Source organism: Oryza glaberrima, chromosome 3 (assembly GCF_000147395.1).
Source record: "Oryza glaberrima chromosome 3, OglaRS2, whole genome shotgun sequence".
Lineage (NCBI taxonomy): Eukaryota > Viridiplantae > Streptophyta > Magnoliopsida > Poales > Poaceae > Oryza > Oryza glaberrima.
The window spans coordinates 33,099,940-33,122,472 of NC_068328.1; the positions used below are offsets into that span (position 1 = coordinate 33,099,940).

General features: G+C 45.4%; 4 protein-coding genes across 4 annotated transcripts; 2 read left to right on the forward strand and 2 right to left on the reverse strand.

The window, feature by feature from the left end:
- Window positions 1-2,790: 2,790 nt before the first annotated feature.
- On the forward strand, window positions 2,791-6,173 carry LOC127766213 (polygalacturonase ADPG2-like). Its single transcript, XM_052291295.1, has 7 exons — window positions 2,791-3,511; window positions 3,669-3,839; window positions 4,152-4,172; window positions 4,286-4,493; window positions 5,191-5,381; window positions 5,501-5,620; window positions 5,739-6,173. Exons 1-7 carry the CDS (start codon window positions 3,089-3,091, stop codon window positions 5,970-5,972), a joined length of 1,368 nt encoding a protein of 455 aa, XP_052147255.1. The 5' UTR covers window positions 2,791-3,088; the 3' UTR covers window positions 5,973-6,173.
- A 62-nt stretch (window positions 6,174-6,235) lies between these two features.
- On the reverse strand, window positions 6,236-11,734 carry LOC127766211 (probable cellulose synthase A catalytic subunit 2 [UDP-forming]). Its single transcript, XM_052291294.1, has 14 exons — window positions 11,597-11,734; window positions 11,277-11,463; window positions 10,694-10,944; window positions 10,492-10,591; window positions 10,227-10,413; window positions 9,665-9,931; window positions 9,226-9,571; window positions 9,000-9,137; window positions 8,792-8,917; window positions 8,494-8,706; window positions 8,079-8,334; window positions 7,682-7,884; window positions 7,088-7,438; window positions 6,236-7,005 (listed from the first exon to the last, which is right to left on the reverse strand). Exons 1-14 carry the CDS (start codon window positions 11,618-11,620, stop codon window positions 6,421-6,423), a joined length of 3,234 nt encoding a protein of 1,077 aa, XP_052147254.1. The 5' UTR covers window positions 11,621-11,734; the 3' UTR covers window positions 6,236-6,420.
- A 1,666-nt stretch (window positions 11,735-13,400) lies between these two features.
- LOC127767537 (UDP-glucose flavonoid 3-O-glucosyltransferase 7-like) lies at window positions 13,401-15,230 on the forward strand. The gene has a single exon (XM_052292904.1). It carries the CDS (start codon window positions 13,588-13,590, stop codon window positions 15,067-15,069), a length of 1,482 nt encoding a protein of 493 aa, XP_052148864.1. The 5' UTR covers window positions 13,401-13,587; the 3' UTR covers window positions 15,070-15,230.
- A 1,397-nt stretch (window positions 15,231-16,627) lies between these two features.
- On the reverse strand, window positions 16,628-18,451 carry LOC127767538 (remorin 4.1-like). Its single transcript, XM_052292907.1, has 2 exons — window positions 17,616-18,451; window positions 16,628-17,121 (listed from the first exon to the last, which is right to left on the reverse strand). Exons 1-2 carry the CDS (start codon window positions 18,276-18,278, stop codon window positions 16,930-16,932), a joined length of 855 nt encoding a protein of 284 aa, XP_052148867.1. The 5' UTR covers window positions 18,279-18,451; the 3' UTR covers window positions 16,628-16,929.
- Between the last annotated feature and the right edge of the window lie 4,082 nt (window positions 18,452-22,533).

A 22,533-nucleotide genomic window follows, 5' to 3' on the forward strand; every position in this document is an offset into this window, starting at 1 on the left:
GACGTAGGGAAAGAAGGGGGGAGAGAGAGAGAGAAGGGAGAGAGGGAGGAGGAAGAAGGAAGGAGGATGATATGTGGGGTCCATGTGTCAGTGGGACCCACAATTTTTTTTATGTGTGTGAATGAAAAACGGGACCCACAATTGTAATGCCATGTAAGTGCCACGTCAACGCCACGTGGATCGAAGACTCGGTCAATATTGCCACGTAGGCGCCACGTCAGCAAAACCGCCTCCCAAAACCGCGCATGGAGTCAAATTGCACCGGTTTTAGGAGTTTGGGGGTCGAGATATCTGGTTTTGTGGTTTAGAGTCATGGATTAGATTTCGATCGGAAGTGAACTTATTCCGCTTGATAAGGGCCACACGCTGCTCGCAGTCCTGTTCCGGCCCATAAAATGTGGGCCCAGCGCGTCTGTCGCATTGACGTTCCGGCCCAGTTCGCTTGCCACTCCCACGCGAAAAGGTGAAAACGTGAGAGCCATGACGTCAGCGGCAGCATGGTACGCACATGCAGTCAGATCACCGATCACGCCTGAGCTGAGCAGATCATGCCTAATCGATCGATCTGTCCACACGTTTCCGCCCTAAGATTCGTGCTTAATTAATTAATTGATTGCGTGTGTGTGACCCTAATCTAACTACGCAAAAATCAAACAAATCTTATCGTGCACGTTGTTTTTTGTATTAATTAAAAAAGAAAGTAGACGACATGCATGAATCCTGACAAATCTAGCTATAAAGCCCCTAAATCTCTTTTGTACTGTTGTATCATTGTACCTGTGGATCAAGAGCGAACACGTAATTACGATACATGGATTCGTATGTATATATTTCGGCGCACGTTTTGATTTGAAATTCGAAGGAAATACATATATTTATGCATCCGGGGGGCGTTTACTTGAGTTGCTTGTTTGGCGATCACAAAGTTAATGATTTCGTCCGTTCGCAACAAAAACTAATGATTGCTACGTGGAATTTCTCGTGTGTGATTAATTGCTAGTTAGGCGAAACATATACATATATAATCAATTCAGTGGTTGCAGTAACTAATTAATTAATTAAAGTCCTTTATGAAATATATTTCTCGTCAAATTCCCTGTGACAAATTTACAAACCCAAAACGATCGAGACGTACGTACGTATAGTGCTCGAGATAACCCAAAGAAGTCGTCCATGAATTAATTAATTTAACTAACTAACTAACCAACTAAATTATAATCACCAATCATTAACAGTGCTTTGCGTGAATTGACAGTTGACGTGTGCCACGTGTCTCGATCAGTTTGATGGTTTCGTTTTGACATCGCGATCTATGATTAGTTGAGGGACAAAGTGACCAATCTATGATGTTTTTGCTTCGAACCAAAGCAGGGAATGTCCCCTTTTGTCCTTAAAAAAGGGATTCCGGGCCCACATGTCAGCCTCTCTCAGTCCTCTCTATCTCAGGTCATCACCATTCACCAGCCAGCCGCTAGCTAGGTCATATCGATCGATCGATCAATCATCTTCCGACTACTGATTAATTTCACTTTTTCCGTGTGTTGGAAAAAGCGAGTGATTAATCGACGCAAGCAGCAGGAAGAGATTAGCTAGATCATTAATTATTAGATTAGCTTAATTAGGTCGGTGTTAACCACGTGGTTTGTGTACGCTTAGCTAGCTTGAGCCGCCATCCATGGATGGAACGCACATGCATGATACGTACGTAGGCACGCATGAACGTACGTCGACGTTAATTAATTTTCTCTTCCGAGAAAGTAATACACACGCATGAAATGCTTTCTTGTTTCTTGTTTCTTTTTTTTTCGCGGTCAGGAAGAGAGATGGATCGAGTAGTTGACCTGATCAGTGATCACATGCAGGTAAGTGCGTACTACACTGCATGCATACAACCAAGACGTACGACACCGGCCGCTAATGTGGATTATAATTTCAGGCACATTTTTTGTTTGTAGGATAGAGTACAGATTAATACACTCATAGTATTATGTTTGTACTCACCCATATGAACAAGCACACGTACACTGTAGTATCCGACCAATCCAATACATATATATCTTGTAATTGGTGAAATCACCACAACAGATTTTACTGTCATTCGGTATTTTTCGATGGCGGAGTTAGAAAAATATTAAGCCCGGGTAAACTTCATTATAAGTTTATAACCATCATTTAATATAGAAATTTCATTATCAATTCAATTAAAAATATTAAAATTAAATGGAGTTTCCGCCAGTTAACCCGGACGGCGGAGGCTCCCCTTCAGTCTCCTTCTTTCTTCTTCAGTTTCCCTACTCTTTATTTTCTCTATATTGTTCTCCTTTCATCTCCCTTTCTATCATTGGTGATCCAGCGGGGTAGGGGGACTCGAGTCCCCCCAGCACCCACGCTGGATCCACCTCTGCTCCCTCGACCCCCCAGCATCCACGCTGGATCCACCTCTACTCCCCTTGTACCATTGTATGAATAAAAATAGCTATAAATACACAAAACCGGATAGACAGGTTTCACCACGGAAAATTAAACCTAGCTATACGATCACTTCATAATTGCAGGCAAAATTTGTGACATCTGCACGAAGAATCTTTGTGTTCTACCAGGGGTCCTGCGTGTGCGTGCATGCATGGCGACCGATGATACGTACCTACGATGCGTGTGCAGCCACACACGCTTGAAGGCATATCTAGCTACGTACCAAACTTAATTAGGGCTCGAGCTAATTAACTAACTCAGCCATGCATCTCCCTCTTAATTAGCTGCTGCTTCTTTCTTCTTCCGGGGAAGCAAACGCAACATGCACGTACTACGTGTGCTTGCATTGCATGCATGCTAGCTCGATCCTTCCCGCCCAATCGCCCATGCAAACCCCGAATCTATAAATACCTCGCCATGGCTGCACCTTCGTCTCCATCGATCGATCGATCCACCATAATCCAATAGCTTAATTCAAAGCCTGAAAACCATACAGCTCGATCTGTAGTGATCAAGTTCTGGCTAATTAACTAGCTAGCTCGTGATCGATAATATACAGTAGCAGAGCGTAAGTGATCGAGAGCGATTAATTCGAGCTTTTGCGTGGAATTAATTCATGGCGTCCGGTGCGAGAAAGCTCGTGAGGTCGTCGTTCATGGCGTCCGTACGCGCCCTGCTCGCGCTGACCTTTCTCCTGTCCGGCGGCGCCGCCACGGCGGCGGCCGCCATGGTCAGAAATGGCGGCTCGCCGAGCATCTATGGCGGTGGTGGTGAAGAGGGAGCTGCAGTGATCGGTAGAGGCGGCAGGTCGCTGCTGCAGGCGGCGGCGGCGGCGACGACGCAGAGCGCGGTGTTCAGCCTCGACAGCTACGGCGCGCACGGCGACGGCGAGCGCGACGACACGGCGGCGCTGGCGAGGGCGTGGAGCGCCGCCTGCGCCTCGGCGGCGCCGGCCGTCGTGCTCGTCCCGGCGAGCAGGAGCTACCTGCTCCGGCAAGTCACCCTCTCCGGCCCCTGCGAATCCACCATCAAGCTCATGGTAAAAAAAATTTCAAACAGAATATTAGTTGATTAATCTTCCATATCCAGCTGCAATTCAGCTTGGAACTGAAGCTGATTAAGTGATTAACACGGCCATTAATATTAATCTTTCTGAAATTAGTTTAATTCTGATGTGATTTTTGGATAATATGCAGGTGAAGGGGACGCTGGTGGCGTCGCCGGACATGTCGAACTGGAACGAGAGCAACAGGAGGTACTGGATCGTCGTCCGCGGCGTCGACGGGCTCGCCGTCGGCGGCGGCGGCACCATCGACGGCAACGGCGAGGGGTGGTGGGAGAACTCCTGCAAGATCAACAGGGCACTCGTAAGTGTACTTACAGTACTGATCAAGAAATTAAATTCAAGTTCAAATCGCTATGAATTGGCTTTTCTAGCACGTAGATAGGTGATTAATTAATAAATTATAACTAGTTCTAGTAGGCGCCGTTTTTCTTGATGTGATGGTTTACTTATGCATGGCGGCTGCTTCAAATTTTCGTTTGCACGTCGCATGGTCCTTGACTTTCTACTCGTGCATTTCGTATTCAAATATATATTCAATTCAATTTATAATTTAGTCAATTGTGATGGCCACAGATCTCTCTAACCTAGTTCATTTTTCCTCTGTACTTTTCAGCCATGCAAGGGAGCTCCAACGGTACGTGCATGCATGCGAAATGCAATATTTTTTTCTCTTCTTTTTCCAAATGTCATTTACTCAATTTTTGTAGTACCTTTTAATTTGATTCATTTTGTTTGTAATTAATAAAGGCGCTGAGTTTCCACACGTGCGACAACCTGAGCGTGAATGGTCTGAAGATGGTGAACAGCCAGCAGATCCACATGTCAGTGGAGGATTGCACCGGGGTGGAGCTGGCCCACCTGTCAATCTCTGCGCCCGGCACGAGCCCCAACACAGATGGCATCCACATCACCCGCAGCAAGAACGTCCAAGTCAGCGACTGCACCATTAAGACAGGTAAAGCAACTACTCCCTCTATTTTATATTATAAATCGTTTTATTTTTTTAGTCAAACTAGTTTATAAAAAAATTAGTACTCAATTGCCAAATATAGCATCTAAACCATCAAAATTAGTTTCATTAAATATAGCATTTAATATAATTTTGTAATATACTCCCTCCATCCATAAAAGTTATACCTATTATTTTTATCACTAAGACTAATAAGAAATTAATTTGTCTTGGATGTTACAAAATCAAGAAGTGAATGCAAGCATGCAACCAATGAGTATTTAGAAGACTCCTTGGATTCTAATCAAATATTTTATTTATTTATTTATTTAAGTCTTGAATGCATAAAGATTACAAATAGGTGCAACTTATTTGGAAAAGCTCAAATGTGGAATAGGTGTAATTTTGATGAAGGGAGGGAGTATTTATTTTATGTTGAAAATATTACTATTTTTTAAAATAAATTTGATTAAATTTAAAAAAAATTAACTAGAAAAAATAAGTAAAAACTATTTATAATATTAAACTGAGCGAGTAACCAATTGCCAAATTAAGCACAGAAACATGATCAGGCCTTGTTTGGAAGGCCCAATAATTCCCTGCCCATAAGCTTGAATAAGCCCAAAAGGATATGTTTTTTTTAATCTTCAAAAGGATATGATTCTGATTATTCTGATTAGGTTTTTGTTGTTGATCTCTGCAGGGGATGACTGTGTGTCGATCGAGGATGGGACCCACGGTTTACACGTCACGAGACTGGTGTGTGGGCCCGGGCATGGGATTAGCATTGGGAGCTTAGGAGATGACAACTCCAGAGCTGAGGTGTCTGACATCTTCATCGACACCGTGCACCTCTATGGCACCACCAATGGAGCTCGGATCAAGACATGGCAGGTAAATATCCTCCTCTCATCCTGCAGAGATTTGTGTGAACTTACTACGAAATTTTTCATCAAACCTTTTGTATTTCAAGTGAATCTGAGAGAGATAGATGTGGATTTTGTCAAATGCAGGGAGGGAGTGGATACGCCAAGGATATCGTATTCCAGAACATGGTCATGAACAGTGTCAAGAACCCAATAATCATTGACCAAAACTACTGCGACTCAGCTAAGAAATGCGAGACACAGGAGGTAACAAAAACATCAACTCTCAAAAACCAATCCTTTATTTAACACCAGTGAGTAATGCTCAACAAAAATCATCCAAATCACACAATTATTGCAAATTTGCCATGAACATGGATCTCAGGGATCAGCAGTGGAGATTAGCAATGTGGTCTTCAAGAACATCGCAGGGACAACAATTTCCAAGAGTGCCATCACTCTGAACTGCAGCAAGAACTACCCATGCTATGACATTTCCTTACAGGACATCAACCTGGAAATGGTGGATGACAACGGTGCCACAGGAAGTACTTGCCAGAATGCAAAATGGAGGAAATCTGGAACAGTTGTTCCACAACCATGCACCAGCACAAATTAGGAGGAACTGGGCCTGATAAAGTTCATTACTGTATAAAGTGTGTATAAAAAAATTCAGAAGGAATCAGTCATATTTATGCATACATTGTGCATACACTCATTGGGGTTTCTACCAGGAACCTGCAATGCAGTGTGCCTACAAGGCTACAGAGTGTATTTGTTAAATTGATTCAAGTTATATACATGTAAATTCTTTCATACAGAGCAACATTGATTTCATATTCCCATTAAGTGCAGCAGAATGTTGTCAGGCATTTTTCAGCAAAGTAGTTCTACTAACTTAATTATCAACAGATGAACAGCAAGGTACCACTTACTACTCCTTAATACATAACAAGCATTCCGGCAGCTAAGATCTTACAGTAGACTATATAGAGTCATCCACTAATAACTTACACAACAGAATGGATAGCAAACTGGCGATTCTTTGCCTACTATCTTGCTCACTCCTAGCAGTTGATACCACATTTTTGGGTATCAGGGCCTGTGACACGGGTGGTGAATGGATCGATACGAACCCACAGCAAGGAGAAGATCGATGCAAGGAGGATGGCCCAAACAACAACAATGGTCGGTGTACGGTTCTGCCGACCCATGAGACCCTTAAGGAAGGGGTACAGGTGGACAATCACCCAGAAGGCAAAGAAGAGCTTCCCAAAGAGCGGACCCCATGACTGGTAGCCACTGTTGATAGCGTAGGAGATACCAGCAACAACACCGACCAGGTTGATGATCAAAATAGTGGTCGGTGGGATCAGAAGGGTTGTCCACTTGAACATGTAGAGCTCAGCGAAATCGCCTTCTTCATCAGAGGCCTTTGAGGTGACAGTGAAGCTGGTATCAATTCCAGCAAGCACCTTCAGCAGACCCTGGAAGACCGCAAATAGATGAGCGGAAATACCTCCAATAACCCAAAACTGCTCATTCCTCCACCATTCATCGATGCCAACACCACTCCACCTCATCTCAAGGATACCAGTAGCAAAGATTGACAGAAAGAGAGAGATAAACCAAATACTCGCAAAGTTGCTAATCTGCAGTCCAAAATAAGTCAGTCAGCACATGCTGTTCTGCGATTTCGTCTGCAGAAGAGGAAAAACAATTCTACATATTTACCTCTGGTATGATGAACTTCCCAGTGAGAAGACAGATAGCTGGCAATATGCAGTACAAGAGGAGTGGAATCGATGTGAGTGGATAAATAGTGGTGTTGATGTAAGCAAATCTCTCCAGGAACTTAAGCCGTCCTCCGTACCCATACCATATGGGACAATGCCTGCTAAAAAGAATTTCCACAGAACCAAGAGCCCACCGAAGCACCTGGTTCAGACGATCCGAAAGATTAATTGGGGCAGACCCCTTGAATGCTGGTCGCTTAGGCATGCAGTAGATTGACCGCCAGCCACGTGCATGCATCTTGAATCCAGTGAGAATATCTTCTGTAACAGAACCATAGATCCATCCAATCTGCAAGTCACATAGCATCATAAACAAAGTTATAATGGCAACTGAGAGGAGATGCCAATTTAGTCAAGTTTCTTCGCATGAACTCAGAAGTACTTGTGCGAATCAGAACAGAAATCAAATTGCGTCCTTAATTTTGTACAAGAAAGACCACTTGATATCTCGACATTTTCTGTTACATTGTATAATTTGTACTGGTAGGCTAGTAGCATGTAATGCAGAGCATGAATGCCATAGCTTTATTACCTCAGTTCCCCAGTCACTTTTGTCTTCATAGCCACAGCTGATAACATGTATGGCCTCTTTCAGAAGAGATTCTGGAGTTGCGGATTGAGGAACACCACCATATTCCATCAGAGTGGAGGCTACAAAAACACTAGATTGACCAAATCTTTTCTCTAAGCTCATTTGAGACATCAGTAGTGATTTCTCATCATCAAATCCAGAACCTGCCACAAAAATGATGTGCCAGGTCAAATATATAGTGTAAGAGAAAAGTTAAGCCTAGTGTCCCTCCCTTCCTAAGCATATACAGAAATACTGCGAAAAAAGTTGTGGGGTGCAATGCAATGGTGGTGGCCAAATATCACTAAAAATCTAAGAGCAAAACATGTAATTGAACAAAAACCAGACTCGATGGTACCTTCAATCCCTTCCTCTATATCTTCAAGATTAAAAACTGGCACAGAACTGTCCACATGTTTGTGTGACTTTTTCTTTTCCGTGCTCTTCTCCTTCGACTTTTTTGTCTTCTTTCGTCCCCCACAAAGCGAAGAGAAGTAACCTGGCTTCTTCTGCTTAATGGGGGGTTCATAACCATAAAGAGCTGTTCTGTTGAACACACAACCGGTTCCCACATAAACTGGTCCTTGGAGACCATCGAGACCTCTCAAATTAATCTGCAGCAAGCAGAAATGCAGATAAGTTACTTGACAAACTCCAGAAATGTTCAAATCCATCACATAGAAACATAAATATTGCTGATCCATCAACAGTTATTGATGTTTGCTAAAACGTGAAGTGAAGCGTCCAAGAATCTTAAAGGGAACCAAGCTTACATCGAAAAACACGGTGTTCCTGTTTGCATATCGATCATTTCTATCGATACCGTCAAACCTCTGAGGGAATTGGACATAACAGACACGCCTTCCTAGGTTTGGATCCATAAGGAAGCACATAGCCTCTCGGAGAGCTTTGCTATTGTTGATGTAGTGATCACAGTCAAGATTCAACAAGTATTGTCCATTAGTAAGGACAGCTGATACACGAACCTGCAGTTTCAAATTCCACATATCAAGTAAATGAATTAAACAAGATACTTCTCACTTAAGCAACACCACTCTAGCTGCTACTCACAAGTGCATTCATAGCACCAGCCTTTTTATGGTGTTGGAATCCAGGACGTTTCTCACGAGACACATAGACCAAACGAGGAAGCTCATTGCCTTCGGTATCAAGGCCTCCACTATGACCAAGGAAAACCTGAGCATGACCAGATGTCAAGAGTAAGAAAATTGCTGGATCAATAACCACACCACAATGGCAATATCTAAGTGATATTTACCTGAATCATTCCAGGATGGTCTCTGGTATTGTTACCAGGCCAAGGTGTGCCATCTTGCATAATCCATCCTTCCTCAGGAACTTTCTGTGCCTTGGCGACGAGAGCATTAACACGAACTTTAAATTCTTCATATTCCCTCTGGATTTTGGTTTTGCAACAGACATTAATGCGAGATTACACCAAAAAAAAAACAACAAAAAAGTACACACATATAAACCAAATTTACCTTCATGGCACGACGATCTTTAACAAAAGAAGCCTGAACTTTGTCTTTCAAGTAATCAATTTTCTGTGCAAAGTACCACTCTGGAGCTCTGGGTTCTATGCTGTACTTCTTACAGAACGGTACCCATTTTCTAGCAAATTCTGAAGTCTCAGCAAGCGCATCAAATGTTAACATTGCAGCTCCATCATCAGACACATAGCAAGATACCTTATCAACAGGGTAATCCACAGCAAGGATGGAGAGCACAGTATTGGCAGTGACAAGAGGAGGTTCTTTCATAGGATCCACAGTACTGACAAAAATGTCAACAGGAGCCAATTGAGATGGTTCACCTTCCCGGTCATACCTGAGAGTGCAAGTGATATTTTGTTATTGTCAGTAATCAGTACTACAGTGCTAACGCAGGAATGGTGTATCAGAGGTAAATATTGTACATCACCTTAAAGCCAGCCTATCAAGGTAAGTTTCACGGTTGATTGGGGACCACTTGGGGAACTGATCCAGAATCCAGGATAGAGCAAACCAAATCTCACATATGACAGAGAGCAACCATAGCGGGTATGCATTACGCACAGGATTTGTGATACGGTAGTGCAAGAATATACATAGGACAATCAATCGGAGCACAATAACCATCCTGTACGGATTTATTCTGGATGACGAAATTGGCACTTTTCTCGATAGAGGTTGGCGTGTTTCATCATTCCTGTAATACAGATAGCACAACATTTATAGTGGCAAGCTATATGATAAGACCGCATTATAAGGTTCAGAGATGTGCAACCATTTAGAATCTGATCCATTAAATGTGCATATTGCCTTGCTTAATAGCAAGGTATACTTGTAAACACAAAATAATTATATTTCGAATTATGCAAGAATTTTTCCTATGTTCTTCCAAGTACAAACTAGTGCAAGTTAGTACACCAGATACAAGGAATATTAATTACTGGTAGAATTCATAGATGACTAACGGTGGACAAAAGCATATCAGAACTCACAGTAAGGCGTCCTCCATGTTATAGTCAGTAGATGCATCAATGTCACCAACCCCACGACCTTCTGAAGGAGCAATGCTAGTACCATTAGCCATGGGAATTGCACCTTTATCCTTCATTTTCCAGCCATCTACTCTCTCTTTCCATGCAACATTGCCAAGGCTACCAGAAAACTCCCTTGATGGGTTTGCTGTTGAGCAACAAAGAATAATTAAATTTTCCCAGTCGATGCAACGAAACATGAGATCTTGATGATAGATAAACTTACGTGAATGGTTCACATAGGGAAATGGATGCCCACGTCTGCCAATGTTCCCAACGGGAGACATCATATGATCAGGGGACGCTCCAGGAATTTCACCTGAGATCTATAAAATTAATCGAGAGGAAGAAACTAAATATTAGTTCAATCTTTGCACATACCCTGAAGGGTTAACGACTTCACGCTATCAACAAAAATTCTAACAAACCTGGCTGTGAGTGAGCGATGGGATATATACGCGAGGGATTTCACCACTGTCATACTTGGGATGACCAATCTCACCACTATCATACTTAGAATGGACAATATCATCATTCCTCCCAGAGTTCATGCGCCAGGTGAGCATCCTCTCGGCAATCTTGTGCTTATGGTCCTGGTTGCCGGATGTTGGATAGTTCACATCACTAGCATCATCCGCATCAACATCATCGCTTTCATCCCCAAGTATCGGCGGGCTCCCTGAAGCAAAGATTAAATATCTTGTTAAGCTCAACAAATTCACTCACATTTGCTTCTCTCAATGGAAATAACCCATACAGGAAAGAAATTATGTTGTCACTGGTCACTACCAACTTCGAATACAGCTCACTAAAGAACAGGACTCTGTGTTATTAACTCAGCATATTCACTAAGCATATATATATCTTCTCTACTATTATTGTCTAAATGCAATATGCAACAACCTGATTGGGTTCACGAGATGTTCAGTCCAATGTAGCTGTTCTTAACCAAAGATGAAGTATTTAGGTGAAATCCAAGAGAAGGATGAATGGATAATGTGCAACTTATACCCTTGTGGCGCTTGTACTTGGTCTTGCACTGCGGGCACGCCTGGCTGCCGTCCTTGCGCTCGTACTCGTAGCATGGCCGGCACACCGGGAACCCGCAGACGTCGCAGGCGGTGAAGAGCTCGCCGTCCGCCGCCGTGCCCACGCCGTCGCCGCAGATCTGGCAGACATGGCCATGCTTCCCCGATTTCTTCGCCGCGCATACAACAACACCAAACGAAACAAACAAACAAAGGCAAAAGCTTCAGAGCTCAGACCAACCCAAACATCCACGCAACAAATTAACCAATCTTTGAATCTTTCCCCCCGAAAATGCGACTCACCGCACCGTCGCCGCCGCCGTCCATGGCGCACGAACCAAGAACTCACGGCCAAGAAAGTGTCTCCACGAACGGACTCCCGCCAATTCACCGCATTCCGCGGCCGCCCCGATGAAACCAAGAAACCCCAACACCCCCCCCCCCCCCCCCCCTCCCCACCCCAAGTGAGGCAAATCAATCAGTCAGACACCAAATCGCCTCGGATTCAAGGCGCCCCCCGCCACCGCCAAAGCCGACCTCGTAGCTAGCAGCACAAGCTGGATGAGGAGGCTTGCAAGAATCAAACGGGACAAGAAAAGGACGTGGCACCAGCGAGGATGAGGAAACCGCAAGCGTGAGCGTGAAGTGAATCGAATCCGCTCGCGTATCACTCTACTCTACTCCGGGGTTTAGCGGTTGATTGGTAATTAAAACCCCCGTACAATTTCGAGATTTTTGGCGTGCATTTGAGATGAGATGGTTGGGTTGTTGCTGGGGTTTTGATTACTCCACGGGGTTCGGGGAGAGGAGTGAAGTGAAGTGACGGATGAGGTGAGCTGGGGGTGGGGCCCACCTGGCAGTGACGGGCGGAGTGCGCGTCGGCTGGACCGTGGTCGCATGCAGACAGAAAGTGTGACCGGGATGGGCGTGTGGGGACCGTGGGGCCTACTGTCAGTGAGAAAGGGTGGACAGCTTGTGAAGTTGTGATAGACACAAATGCCAACTGCACGCAGCCTGTATCGCAGTACTCTGTTCTTAAAAAGGAAAAAACAGAGCACTCCTCTCGCATAGTACTCCATTCTAAAAAAACGTTTGAACCTGAATACAATATAGAATTGGGTTTTTTGACGGGTGAAGTATATGTATTCGTGTTTTTAAAAGCAAATTGTGTTAAATGTTTAAAACTTTGACCGTTAGTTTTGCATTAAAACAAATGGTTTGTAAAATATAAGGAGTTTATAATGCTATGATCGTATTTTTGAAATAAAATTTACGGCACACCATTTTTCTTTCCTTTAAACTATAAGTATTTTATACGAAACTACTCCCTCCGTTTTAGGTTATAAGATATTTTTGACTTTGGTCAAAGTCAAGCTGTTTTAAGTTTGACTAAGTTCATGACAAATATAGTAATATTTATAATACTAAATTAATTCTATCAAATCAATAATTGAATATATTATCATAATAAATTTGTCTTGGGTTGAAAATGTTACTATTTTTTTCTACAAACTTGGTCAAACTTAAAACAGTTTGACTTTGATCAAAGTCAAAACGTCTTATAACCTGAAACGAATGGAGTATTTGTGATCAAAATATCAAAAGCTTGACTAATTTTATCCAAAACATAAGATATTTATGATGGAAGGAAAAAAATACTGTGGCAATCTGAGAAGCCTAGGTGCGAGCAATCGTTACACTAGTGATATGAACTCAACCAAGAAAGTATCTCGTAATCACATCCATATGAACACATATAAACACTCGTACTTATAAACGGATCCGCGCACACCCTATCCATATGAATACATTTGAAAGATGGGGCCCCGTATATTTTAAAATTGATAAAGTCACCATGAGCGCACCGTTGTCGATAAATATATTGTCTACCTCTTAAAGAATAATCAGCCATAAATGTAAATGCATGTGTCAAATCTATAAGTTTAAATTAGATAAACTGATTCCGCCACGGTAATGCTAATCAGTTTACACTCAGCGAAAGACTGCAAATCTGTAACAGGAGCATCAACAAAGTAGTGCTGAAATGACAATCTCATGATCATACACCACATACATATGGTACGCAAACAACGATAGTTGTCTCCTCGACAGTTTAGGATAGTGTCCCACGCATGCGTCCACGAGTCCTCGACGCAACGTTCCCGCCATCCACGCGACCACGCATGCACGGGGGGCGCGCGCGGTTGATGCACTGGACGTCGAGAGGAAAAACGCCCTGATCGATCTGGTGTCCTGAGCCCCCGAGGATTCACTAGCTCTTGCCAATTGTATCCATGGCCGCCGCCACGGCGGACGGACATGGCGGGAGGCGGCGGCTGAGGGTGTTCTTCCTCCCATTCTTCGCGCGTGGCCACCTCATCCCCATGACCGACCTCGCGTGCCTCATGGCGGCGGCGAGCACTGATGCCGTGGAGGTGGAGGCGACGATGGCGGTGACGCCGGCCAACGCCGCCGCCATCGCCGCCACGATCACCGGGAACGCCGCCGTGCGCGTCGTCTGCTACCCGTTCCCCGACGTCGGCCTGGCCCGCGGCGTCGAGTGCCTCGGCGCCGCCGCCGCGCACGACGCCTGGAGGGTGTACCGCGCCGTCGACCTGTCGCGGCCCGCCCACGAGTCGCTGCTCCGGCACCACCGCCCCGACGCCATCGTCGCCGACGTGCCGTTCTGGTGGGCCACCGGCGTCGCCGCCGAGCTCGGCGTCCCGCGCCTCACGTTCAATCCCGTCGGCGTGTTCCCGCAGCTCGCCATGAACAACCTCGTCGCCGTCCGCCCCGACATCGTCCGGGGAGGCGCCGACGGCCCGCCGGTGACCGTGCCGGGGATGCCCGGGGGCAGGGAGATCACCATCCCGGTGTCCGAGCTCCCGGACTTCCTGGTCCAGGACGACCACCTCTCCATGTCGTGGGACCGCATCAAGGCGTCCCAGCTCGCCGGCTTCGGCGTCGTGGTCAACACCTTCGCCGCGCTCGAGGCACCCTACTGCGACGAGTTCAGCCGCGTCGACGCGCGCCGCGCCTACTTCGTCGGCCCCGTCAGCCAGCCATCGCGCGCCGCCGCCGCCGCCGTGCGCCGCGGCGGCGACGGCGACGTGGACTGCCTTAGGTGGTTGTCCACCAAGCCGAGCCAGTCCGTGGTGTACGTCTGCTTCGGGAGCTGGGCCCATTTCTCAGTGACACAAACTCGCGAACTCGCGCTGGGGCTCGAGGCCTCGAACCAGCCATTCCTGTGGGTGATCCGCTCCGACTCCGGCGACGGCGGCGGCGAGCGGTGGGCGCCGGAGGGATGGGAGCGGCGCATGGAGGGGCGCGGCATGGTGGTCCGCGGGTGGGCCCCGCAGCTGGCGGTGCTGGCCCACCCGTCGGTGGGCGCGTTCGTGACCCACTGCGGGTGGAACTCGGTGCTGGAGGCGGCGGCGGCCGGCGTGCCGGCGCTGACATGGCCGCTGGTGTTCGAGCAATTCATCAACGAGCGGCTGGTCACCGAGGTGGCCGCGTTCGGCGCGCGCGTCTGGGAGGACGGCGGCGGGAAGCGCGGCGTGAGGGCGCGCGAGGCGGAGACCGTGCCCGCCGGCGTGATCGCGCGGGCGGTGGCCGGATTCATGGCGGGCGGCGGCGGGCGGAGGGAGAGGGCGGCGGCCATGGCGACGGCGCTGGCGGAGAGCGCGCGCGTGGCGGTCGGCGAGAACGGGTCGTCGTGGAGAGATATCCGCCGCCTGATCCAGGATCTGACGGACGCGACTGCATCTCAGCCTTGACCATGACTTCCATTCCGGCTCATTTCATTATCGTCGCACTCACTTTTTGAAAAATTTTGTAGAAAAAAATCGAGTGAAAAGCTATGATGACCTTTGTATGCTTCTTCCGTTCTGTATCATCAACATTTGTTTGTCCCATCACTCAACTATCTTAAACTTATCGTTACATCAAAATATTTTCTCATTTAGTTCTAATATATGCTAAATTACCTAGAAAGTTTCTATTTTAGAACAAAGGATTAGTGTGTGTATATATAAGAAACTCTTTTAATTCCTCAAAAGATATTCCCTTATTTCTTACACGTCATGATTATTAAAAAATAACACGATAAAATGAATGTGAAGAAATGTGAACAAGTGTGGTCATCTAAATGCGAGATTAGAAATACATATCGGGGACATTCGAGATTAGACATTTCAAACCAAGTAACACAAGTGTGACAACTTTTGCCGGGTCCGGTTGGCTAATCTATTTTGGGCCACCTCACCGGCCCATGAAAATATTCTCATTTTTATCGGGCCAAGAAATTCTCTGTCGGACAACGAGGCCTAGCCCACGGCCCGTTCCTCAAGAATCTGGATAAGGACAACAAGAAATGGCCCGTTTGGTAAAATTTCAACTTCGAAGGGTCAGTTTAGATTGGTGTCATTTTAAACTATACAATTGCTTGTTAAAATTGATAAATTTATCGCTGTATTTAGTTTGTTATCAAATATTAGTAATACATAGAAAATTTTGGCACAACATATTTATTCCGTTCTACCAAAATTTTGGCGATACTGCCAACTTACCAAAAATTTAGCAATGCCAAATTTTAGAAAATCTGATTTTGGTAGTAATATAAACAGACCCTAAATTTAACTATAGGAGTTGGATATGAAGTAAATTATAAAACAGTCTAAACTTAACTCAATTTCTCTATTTAATTTTATGAGAGCGCTTCAGCCAATTTCCATTCTGTTTTAAGTGAAGCTGAAACTGTTTGATTAGTAGCTTCAGAAATCAAAATAAATGGAGCTAAAGCTGAACCCGTGTCAAACTAGCCCCTATAAAGTGGCCGTCGCCATCAAATCGGTCTGGACTCCGGCGGATATGCCAGCGAGACGGACCCCGCCGCGTGGCACCCCCGCCATTGTTGATGCTGACGGCCGCGGCTCGCGAGGAAGAAGAAGAAGATGCCATATTCCCTCGTCTACTCTTGCCGACGCTAATCTCCCCCGGTTCCGTTAATTATCCCCGGTCAAATCCCACCAATCTCTTTCATGCCTCCTCCTCATTCCCTGTATCGAATTCATCTTTAAAAAAATTTCAATGGCGTTATCATGAGGAAAAGGGCGAAACCTACTGACGTGTAGCTCAGGGCGAGTGCTCCCTTTCTCCGTCTCTCTCTCGAGGTTGCCGTCCAACGTCCATCAGTCATCGTGATGATTGAGATTGACATCCAATGTCCACACGTAGTACTCACAGTAATCGAATTGATTTGGTACCATTGCTTTGAGAAATTGAGCTAGATTGATCCATGGAGAGCTGAAGAAAAATGAAGTGCTAGTACTAGTGTCGAACTGAATGTTTGCAAGATTTGAGCAAACAAACCATTTATGCCGTATGGATAATACAAGCCAGGGGAAAAACAAGGGCCACTCTGTGATCACAAGCAGCAGAGGGCAACAGCAGCAACAGCAAATATACAACTTGTTTTAAAATCTTTTTTACAATTAGGTTCTCGGATGCGCACAGCTAAGCAAACATCACACGAAGAACGGCAGCTAGATTAATCCAGCACACAAAAGGCACTGAAAAAAACAGAGCAGCAGCAGATCGATCAAGATCGAAGGTTTGCAGAGGCTGGCTGCAGGAAGCTAGAAGAAGGATCGCTTGGTAGGCACCCTCCCAACAGCCTTCATGAAGTTGGCGAGCTCGAGCACCTTGGCGAGCTTGAGGCCTCTCTTCGCCTCCGCCGACGCCCTCTTCTCCTCCGCCTTGCGCCGCGCCTTCGCGATGTCGTTCTGCGTCCTCTCCAGCGCCTTGGCGCGCTGCTCGTCCAGCTTTCTCTGCGTTAGTTGTTCAGTCATCAAGAACACCTACGTGAGTAACATTTTGGAGTACATAGCAGTTGCTGCTAAGCACTATTCAGTAATCAGATATGCTTTCTAAAAGATAAAACTGCACTATGCAAAAGCATGATTTGCAGAGCATGTAATGGAGAGAGAAAAAAAAAGGCTTTTAAAAGCTGGATTCTGACAAAGACCGCTCTCCTAACGTTGCATGATTGAGTAGTGGTTAACTCATCTGATGTCGCATGCCTACACCCAAAAAGGATAGATAGTACTAGTGCTACTCTGAACATTTTCTTGCAAGAACAGATACCCTGCTACTCTGCTTTGAGTTATTCACCAAGAACAAAGTTGGATTCCCTTTGCTCGGAATCAAAATCTATCAGCTATAATTTCAGATTTTTGCAAAGCCTAAACGGACAACAAGAATTAGATGAAAAATCTGCAAACTTGAGAGTCATAAATAAATTCATAATCAGTTATTGAGTTACCTCGATCTTCTTGAGCCATGCGGATGCTTTCTCGACCTGCTCGGTCTCCCACCCGTTGATGACAACCTCCTCCCTCTTGAACCGGTTGTTGATCTTGGCCACCTCCGCCGTCTGCCACGCCGACACCTTCGTCTCCACCTCCTCCTTCTTCACCTGCCTCGCCTCCACCGGCGGCGCCGGCGCCGATGGCCCTGCCGCGGGGACAACCTCCAGCTGGGACGCCCTGCTCCTGGCCGGCGTGGCGATCGGGTGGCTGTCCGGCACAATTGCCAGCGGGTTGGTCTCCTCCAGCTCGTCCTCGCCGATGCTGGTGAGCTGGTCACCGCCGTTGTTGCCGTCGTTGGGGCCAGTCTGCATGGTCGTCCCGGCGGCGACCATGGCCGTGAACTCCCGGCTCATCGTCATGAACTGCTCCTCGGACGACACGGACCGGTGGCTGCTGGCCGTGTCCCACGAGTACGCGGCGGACCCGAGCCGCGTGGGTGGCGTCGTCGTCGTCGGCGACGGCGGCGTCAGAGGGTGGATGTCGCGGTACGTGGTGACGACGGTGACCTCCTCGTCGCCGCCTGCAGCGACATCGTCGGCGGCGGTGGCGGGCGCCGACAGCTGTAGCGAAACCTCCGGCTCCGGCTGCGGCGGCGGCGCGTGCTGCTCATGCAACATGTGCTACCCGCGCGGCGGCGATGGCGGTGGTCGTCGTGGAGGCTCCGCCGCCGTGCATCCGAAGCGCCGCCGTGGTTGCTGCTGGCGAGCTGAGGTGGTGCGTCGTGTCATGGAGTATGTGCGCGCGTATTATATGGCGGGAGATGGGCATGGAGGGGGGGAAGCGATGGGGCCGGGTGTGGTTTTGTCCATTGGCGCCAAGGGGGTGACACGTACTTGTCTCGCGGTGCGGTGCGTTCGCCATTGGCGCCAGGTTAAAGCTGGTGCATGCACTGCGCCTGCGCGATGTGGGCTTTGGTCAAGGCGAGAGCGAGTGTTTTGGTGCACCTGGAGATCGGCGAATTTGCTAGTTGGGGCGCTTGTTTAATCCAACAGGATGGGTTGGGGAATGTTTCTTTTGGTTGATTAATTGATTGGCAAATGGCACAGCGTGGCCTCGTAAATGGAGTACGTTGTATTAGTGTTTTATTAGTGTGTGTAGTCTTCAGAAAAAAAAGCAGCAGTTAGTAACTTATGTAGTACTACTCGTGTAGCTCAGCAAAAAGATGGTGTTGCATAGGGTGTGGCGTGCGGCACTGCCGCAGAGAATTTCTTTCCTGTGCTTGATCAGCTCGAACCTGAAGGTCTAGTTGTTATCCCTTATAAAAAGTTTTTTCGTAGCATTTCACATGCATTACGCCAGTGCAAATCATCTTATCACGTTACGCGGAGAGCTAGCAAGCTTTGCAAAGGCAGTTAAGTACATGTTCAGATGAGTGCTTCCATACGCAAAAGATACTACTACTACTGGACAACACAAAATCCCAGTATACGTCCAATCCGAAGACTCCAAACACGTACGAAGGCAAGGGTTTGTGAACCAAACTACCAATGACCACAGGTTGCGATCGATTGCGCCCTCAATAATCTCAAATCCAATATCCTCACGTCTTAACCTCTACCGGTCTCTTTACGGTCGAACGGGTCATCCAGTGCAGTACAGGACAATTGCCAGAAGTCGACAAGACGAATTACTACCTGTACAGTAGTTCGTCATCTGAACTGGCGATGTTACTATTGGCTGGTCATCGGTTTAATTCGCGAGCAAGTATGCTCTGCTCATCGTCGACGTGTTCATCGTGCAGGACGTGGAAGTCCCGGGTTGGGGATGGACAGCTAAGAGTGGGTGGTGGTGGCGACGCGTCGCTTTCACCCGGATAAGAGCCTGTCCGCTTCCTCCGCCTCAAGCTGATCAAGCTAGCACACATCAGCAAAAGAAAAGAGGAGTACATGCAATCCGCGCCCAAACCCAACCCGCGCCGCGCACCTGTCCCCGCCTGCCGCTTTCGCCCACGTCCCCCCTCCATATTTCATCTCGTCTCATTCCCCTCGCGCGCGCGGACGGGCAGCGCGCGGCGCATACACAAACACAGTACAGGGCGCGAGGCCGAGTCGCGCGGCGACGTGACGTGCCTTTCGTTGCGTGTCTTTGCGCACCGTTATCTGCGCGGCACGTGTGCGCGGCGTCGGATTCACGGCTTCTGGAGTACGATCTTTTTTCTTTTTCCTACCCGCAGGCGCAGGCGGCGACGGGGGCGCAGCGGGGCAAATTTGCGGCACGGGTGGATGACTCGATGGTGAACAAGAATACTAAAAGGCACGCGAGGAGATGGGCCGTGGAATGCGTTATGCGTAGCGCGTTGAGGTGAAGAGTATCGCCAGCGGAACGTGATTCGATCAATGTTATTACAATACAACTTCCTCCGTTCTACAATACAGGACTTTCTAACATTGTATATTAGTAAATCTAGGCAAGTTTTATAATATGAAACAGAAAGAGTAGCTACTTTAGAACGAAATAGAGGGGTTCTATTTACTTAATTTATTATATTTTGGATCGAGTTTAACCTTTTATGTAAGTGTTTAAATTTATACGGATAGATACACACTAACACACGTAGTGAAAATAAAAAGCTATAGCTAAAGTTTTATTTTTACCGGTTCCTAGACACCACCCTCGTACGTATACCGCTCTCCGTCCGTCCGATGTGTTGCGCTCCAAGAAAGTGACCCCTCCTTTCGCCATCGATCGATCGATAGAATTGTTTACGTTAAAGGTTGGTTTCAACCAGACTGTTCAAAGAAATTTACTACTCCTTGTAACTTGGAAGCAAGAGATTATATAGTAGTATATCTTTTGGTAGGCTTTGTAATCACGCTTGATGGGTTTGTCAAAATCAAACTCAAATCCTATTTATGTTGTGTGGAGGAAATAAAATCTTATCCCTTCTCGTATATGCATGTTAGTAATATGTATGAGTGGCTAGTGCAGAGGATCAGAGTCCACGTTGTATAAGTTTATACATCACAGTCAGCTAACCAGCATGGGTCTGAGAAACCGATGTTACATACACAGCCACCTTCATTTTCCTCTCTAGCAAGTCATGCCAGCTCACTTGTAGGTCCTAATCATGCACGTCGTCTTGGAGCTACTGATGAGGTAGCATGTTTACAACTAACCCGACTCCCAACTATTGTACTACTCAATTAGCTAATTAATTCATTCTAGAAACTTGGGGTCATTAGTACTAGTACCCATCAATTAACTTTATCAATACTCTTTTTTTTTTGTGTGTGGTTTGCGATCTATATATATAGTGGCTGACTAGGGAGCGCCACTAATTAGGAGAAAGAAAACTAAATTAAAAAATAAACAAGATTGATGGGGATGAAAATGCATGGCCATTGGAAGTGCAACCATACATGGCAAATCAGACAGCCGGTTAGTGCTAGGCAGCTACTATATCACTTCACTTTGTAGCTTTCCCGGATTTTAGTAAGATAATCAACTCTGGCCACCTACTAGAAAAATAAAGAAGGTTAGTTAAGCACTGTGTGTGTGCTTGCTCAACTCAATTAATCGCTGGGATGGTATGAGTGGATTTGCAGAATCCTCGCTATCACGATGTGCTTCGCTTTCTCTTTTCTTTTTTTTTCTTTTCTTCTTTGTCATAATACACTTTCTTTAGCTTTATGTCTCCATCTCGCTGGCTGGACCAAGTATTGTTATTTTACACATTTTCGTCCATGTCATACCGAACTTGACAAAATTGTTTTGTTAATTTGGTCCTACAGAGACACGCGTGATTGGAACAACTGGAGCTAATATAATTAATTAACTAGCACCAGAACTCTCATGTGTACAGTTGTGTTATCTTTTCCATTTCTCCCAAGATGAAATAGTAGCAGTTTTAACCATATACGTGAGGTGTCCGTGTCCCCTCCGATTGCGGATCGCTGCCTCCGTCGGTCGGACAAATCGCCGTACGCTGCGTCGTGCGCCTCATAACAGCCGTGGCTTTAAAGCCAGTGCAGTTAATTCCTCCGTTCTTGAATAGTTGAGGGTAGGTTATTTGAGATAAGAGAAACTTGCATGGTGGCCCGCGCGATAAACATCATTATATTTTCTCTCACATAATAGCATATATGTTTTTTCATTATATTATTTAAGTATATTAAAATGACAACATAATTTTAAATTTTGCAATAACTTTACAAAACTACTAATGTGTAATATTCATATTATATTTTATATACGTGTTAGTTATTAATTATTTTTAATATCAAATTTTAGTTATTTGTAAATTATATATATTCCTATATGGAATCTAGACTCGTTTTTTAATATATTTTTTTAATTTCGAATTTTCTGTAAATTATATTTCTATATAGACTCTATGCTCTTCTTCCAATATTATTTATTTTTATTTTTGAATTTTTATATTATATTGTATATACGTGTTAGTTATTAATTATTTTTAATATCAAATTTTAGTTATTTGTAAATTATATATATTCCTATATGGACTATAGCCTCGTCTTTTAATATTTCTTTTTTTAATTCCGAATTTTCTGTAAATTGTATTTCAATATAGACTCTATGCTCTTCTTCCAATATTATTTATTTTTATTTCTGAATTTTTATTATTTCTAATTGTATTTCTATGTGGACTCTAAACTCATCTTTAAATATTCTTTAATTTTTAGTTTTGAATTTCAGATACTTCTAAATTGTATTCTTATATTGATCTTAAACTCTTCATCCCATGTTTTTCTTAATTTCGAATTTTAGTTATTTGTAAATTGTATTTTTATACGGACTCTAAACTTTACTTTTAATTTTATTATGTTTATTCCAAATTTTAGTTAGTTTAAAATTCCTATATGGACTCTATACTTTACTTCTAATATTCCTTATTTTTAATTCCGAATTTTT

Coding starts and splice junctions, on each gene's coding strand:
- LOC127766213 (XM_052291295.1), top strand. CDS start 3,089: ATGGCGTCCGGTGCGAGAAAGCTCGTGAGGTCGTCGTTCATGGCGTCC. Junction 4,494..5,190: donor CGACTGCACCATTAAGACAG/GTAAAGCAACTA, acceptor TGATCTCTGCAG/GGGATGACTGTGTGTCGATC. Junction 5,621..5,738: donor AGAAATGCGAGACACAGGAG/GTAACAAAAACA, acceptor CATGGATCTCAG/GGATCAGCAGTGGAGATTAG.
- LOC127766211 (XM_052291294.1), bottom strand. CDS start 11,620: ATGGACGGCGGCGGCGACGGTGCG. Junction 9,932..10,226: donor AACATGGAGGACGCCTTACT/GTGAGTTCTGAT, acceptor TCTGTATTACAG/GAATGATGAAACACGCCAAC. Junction 7,006..7,087: donor GGAAGTTCATCATACCAGAG/GTAAATATGTAG, acceptor TTTGGACTGCAG/ATTAGCAACTTTGCGAGTAT.
- LOC127767537 (XM_052292904.1), top strand. CDS start 13,588: ATGGCCGCCGCCACGGCGGACGGACATGGCGGGAGGCGGCGGCTGAGG.
- LOC127767538 (XM_052292907.1), bottom strand. CDS start 18,278: ATGTTGCATGAGCAGCACGCGCCGCCGCCGCAGCCGGAGCCGGAGGTT. Junction 17,122..17,615: donor CATGGCTCAAGAAGATCGAG/GTAACTCAATAA, acceptor CAACTAACGCAG/AGAAAGCTGGACGAGCAGCG.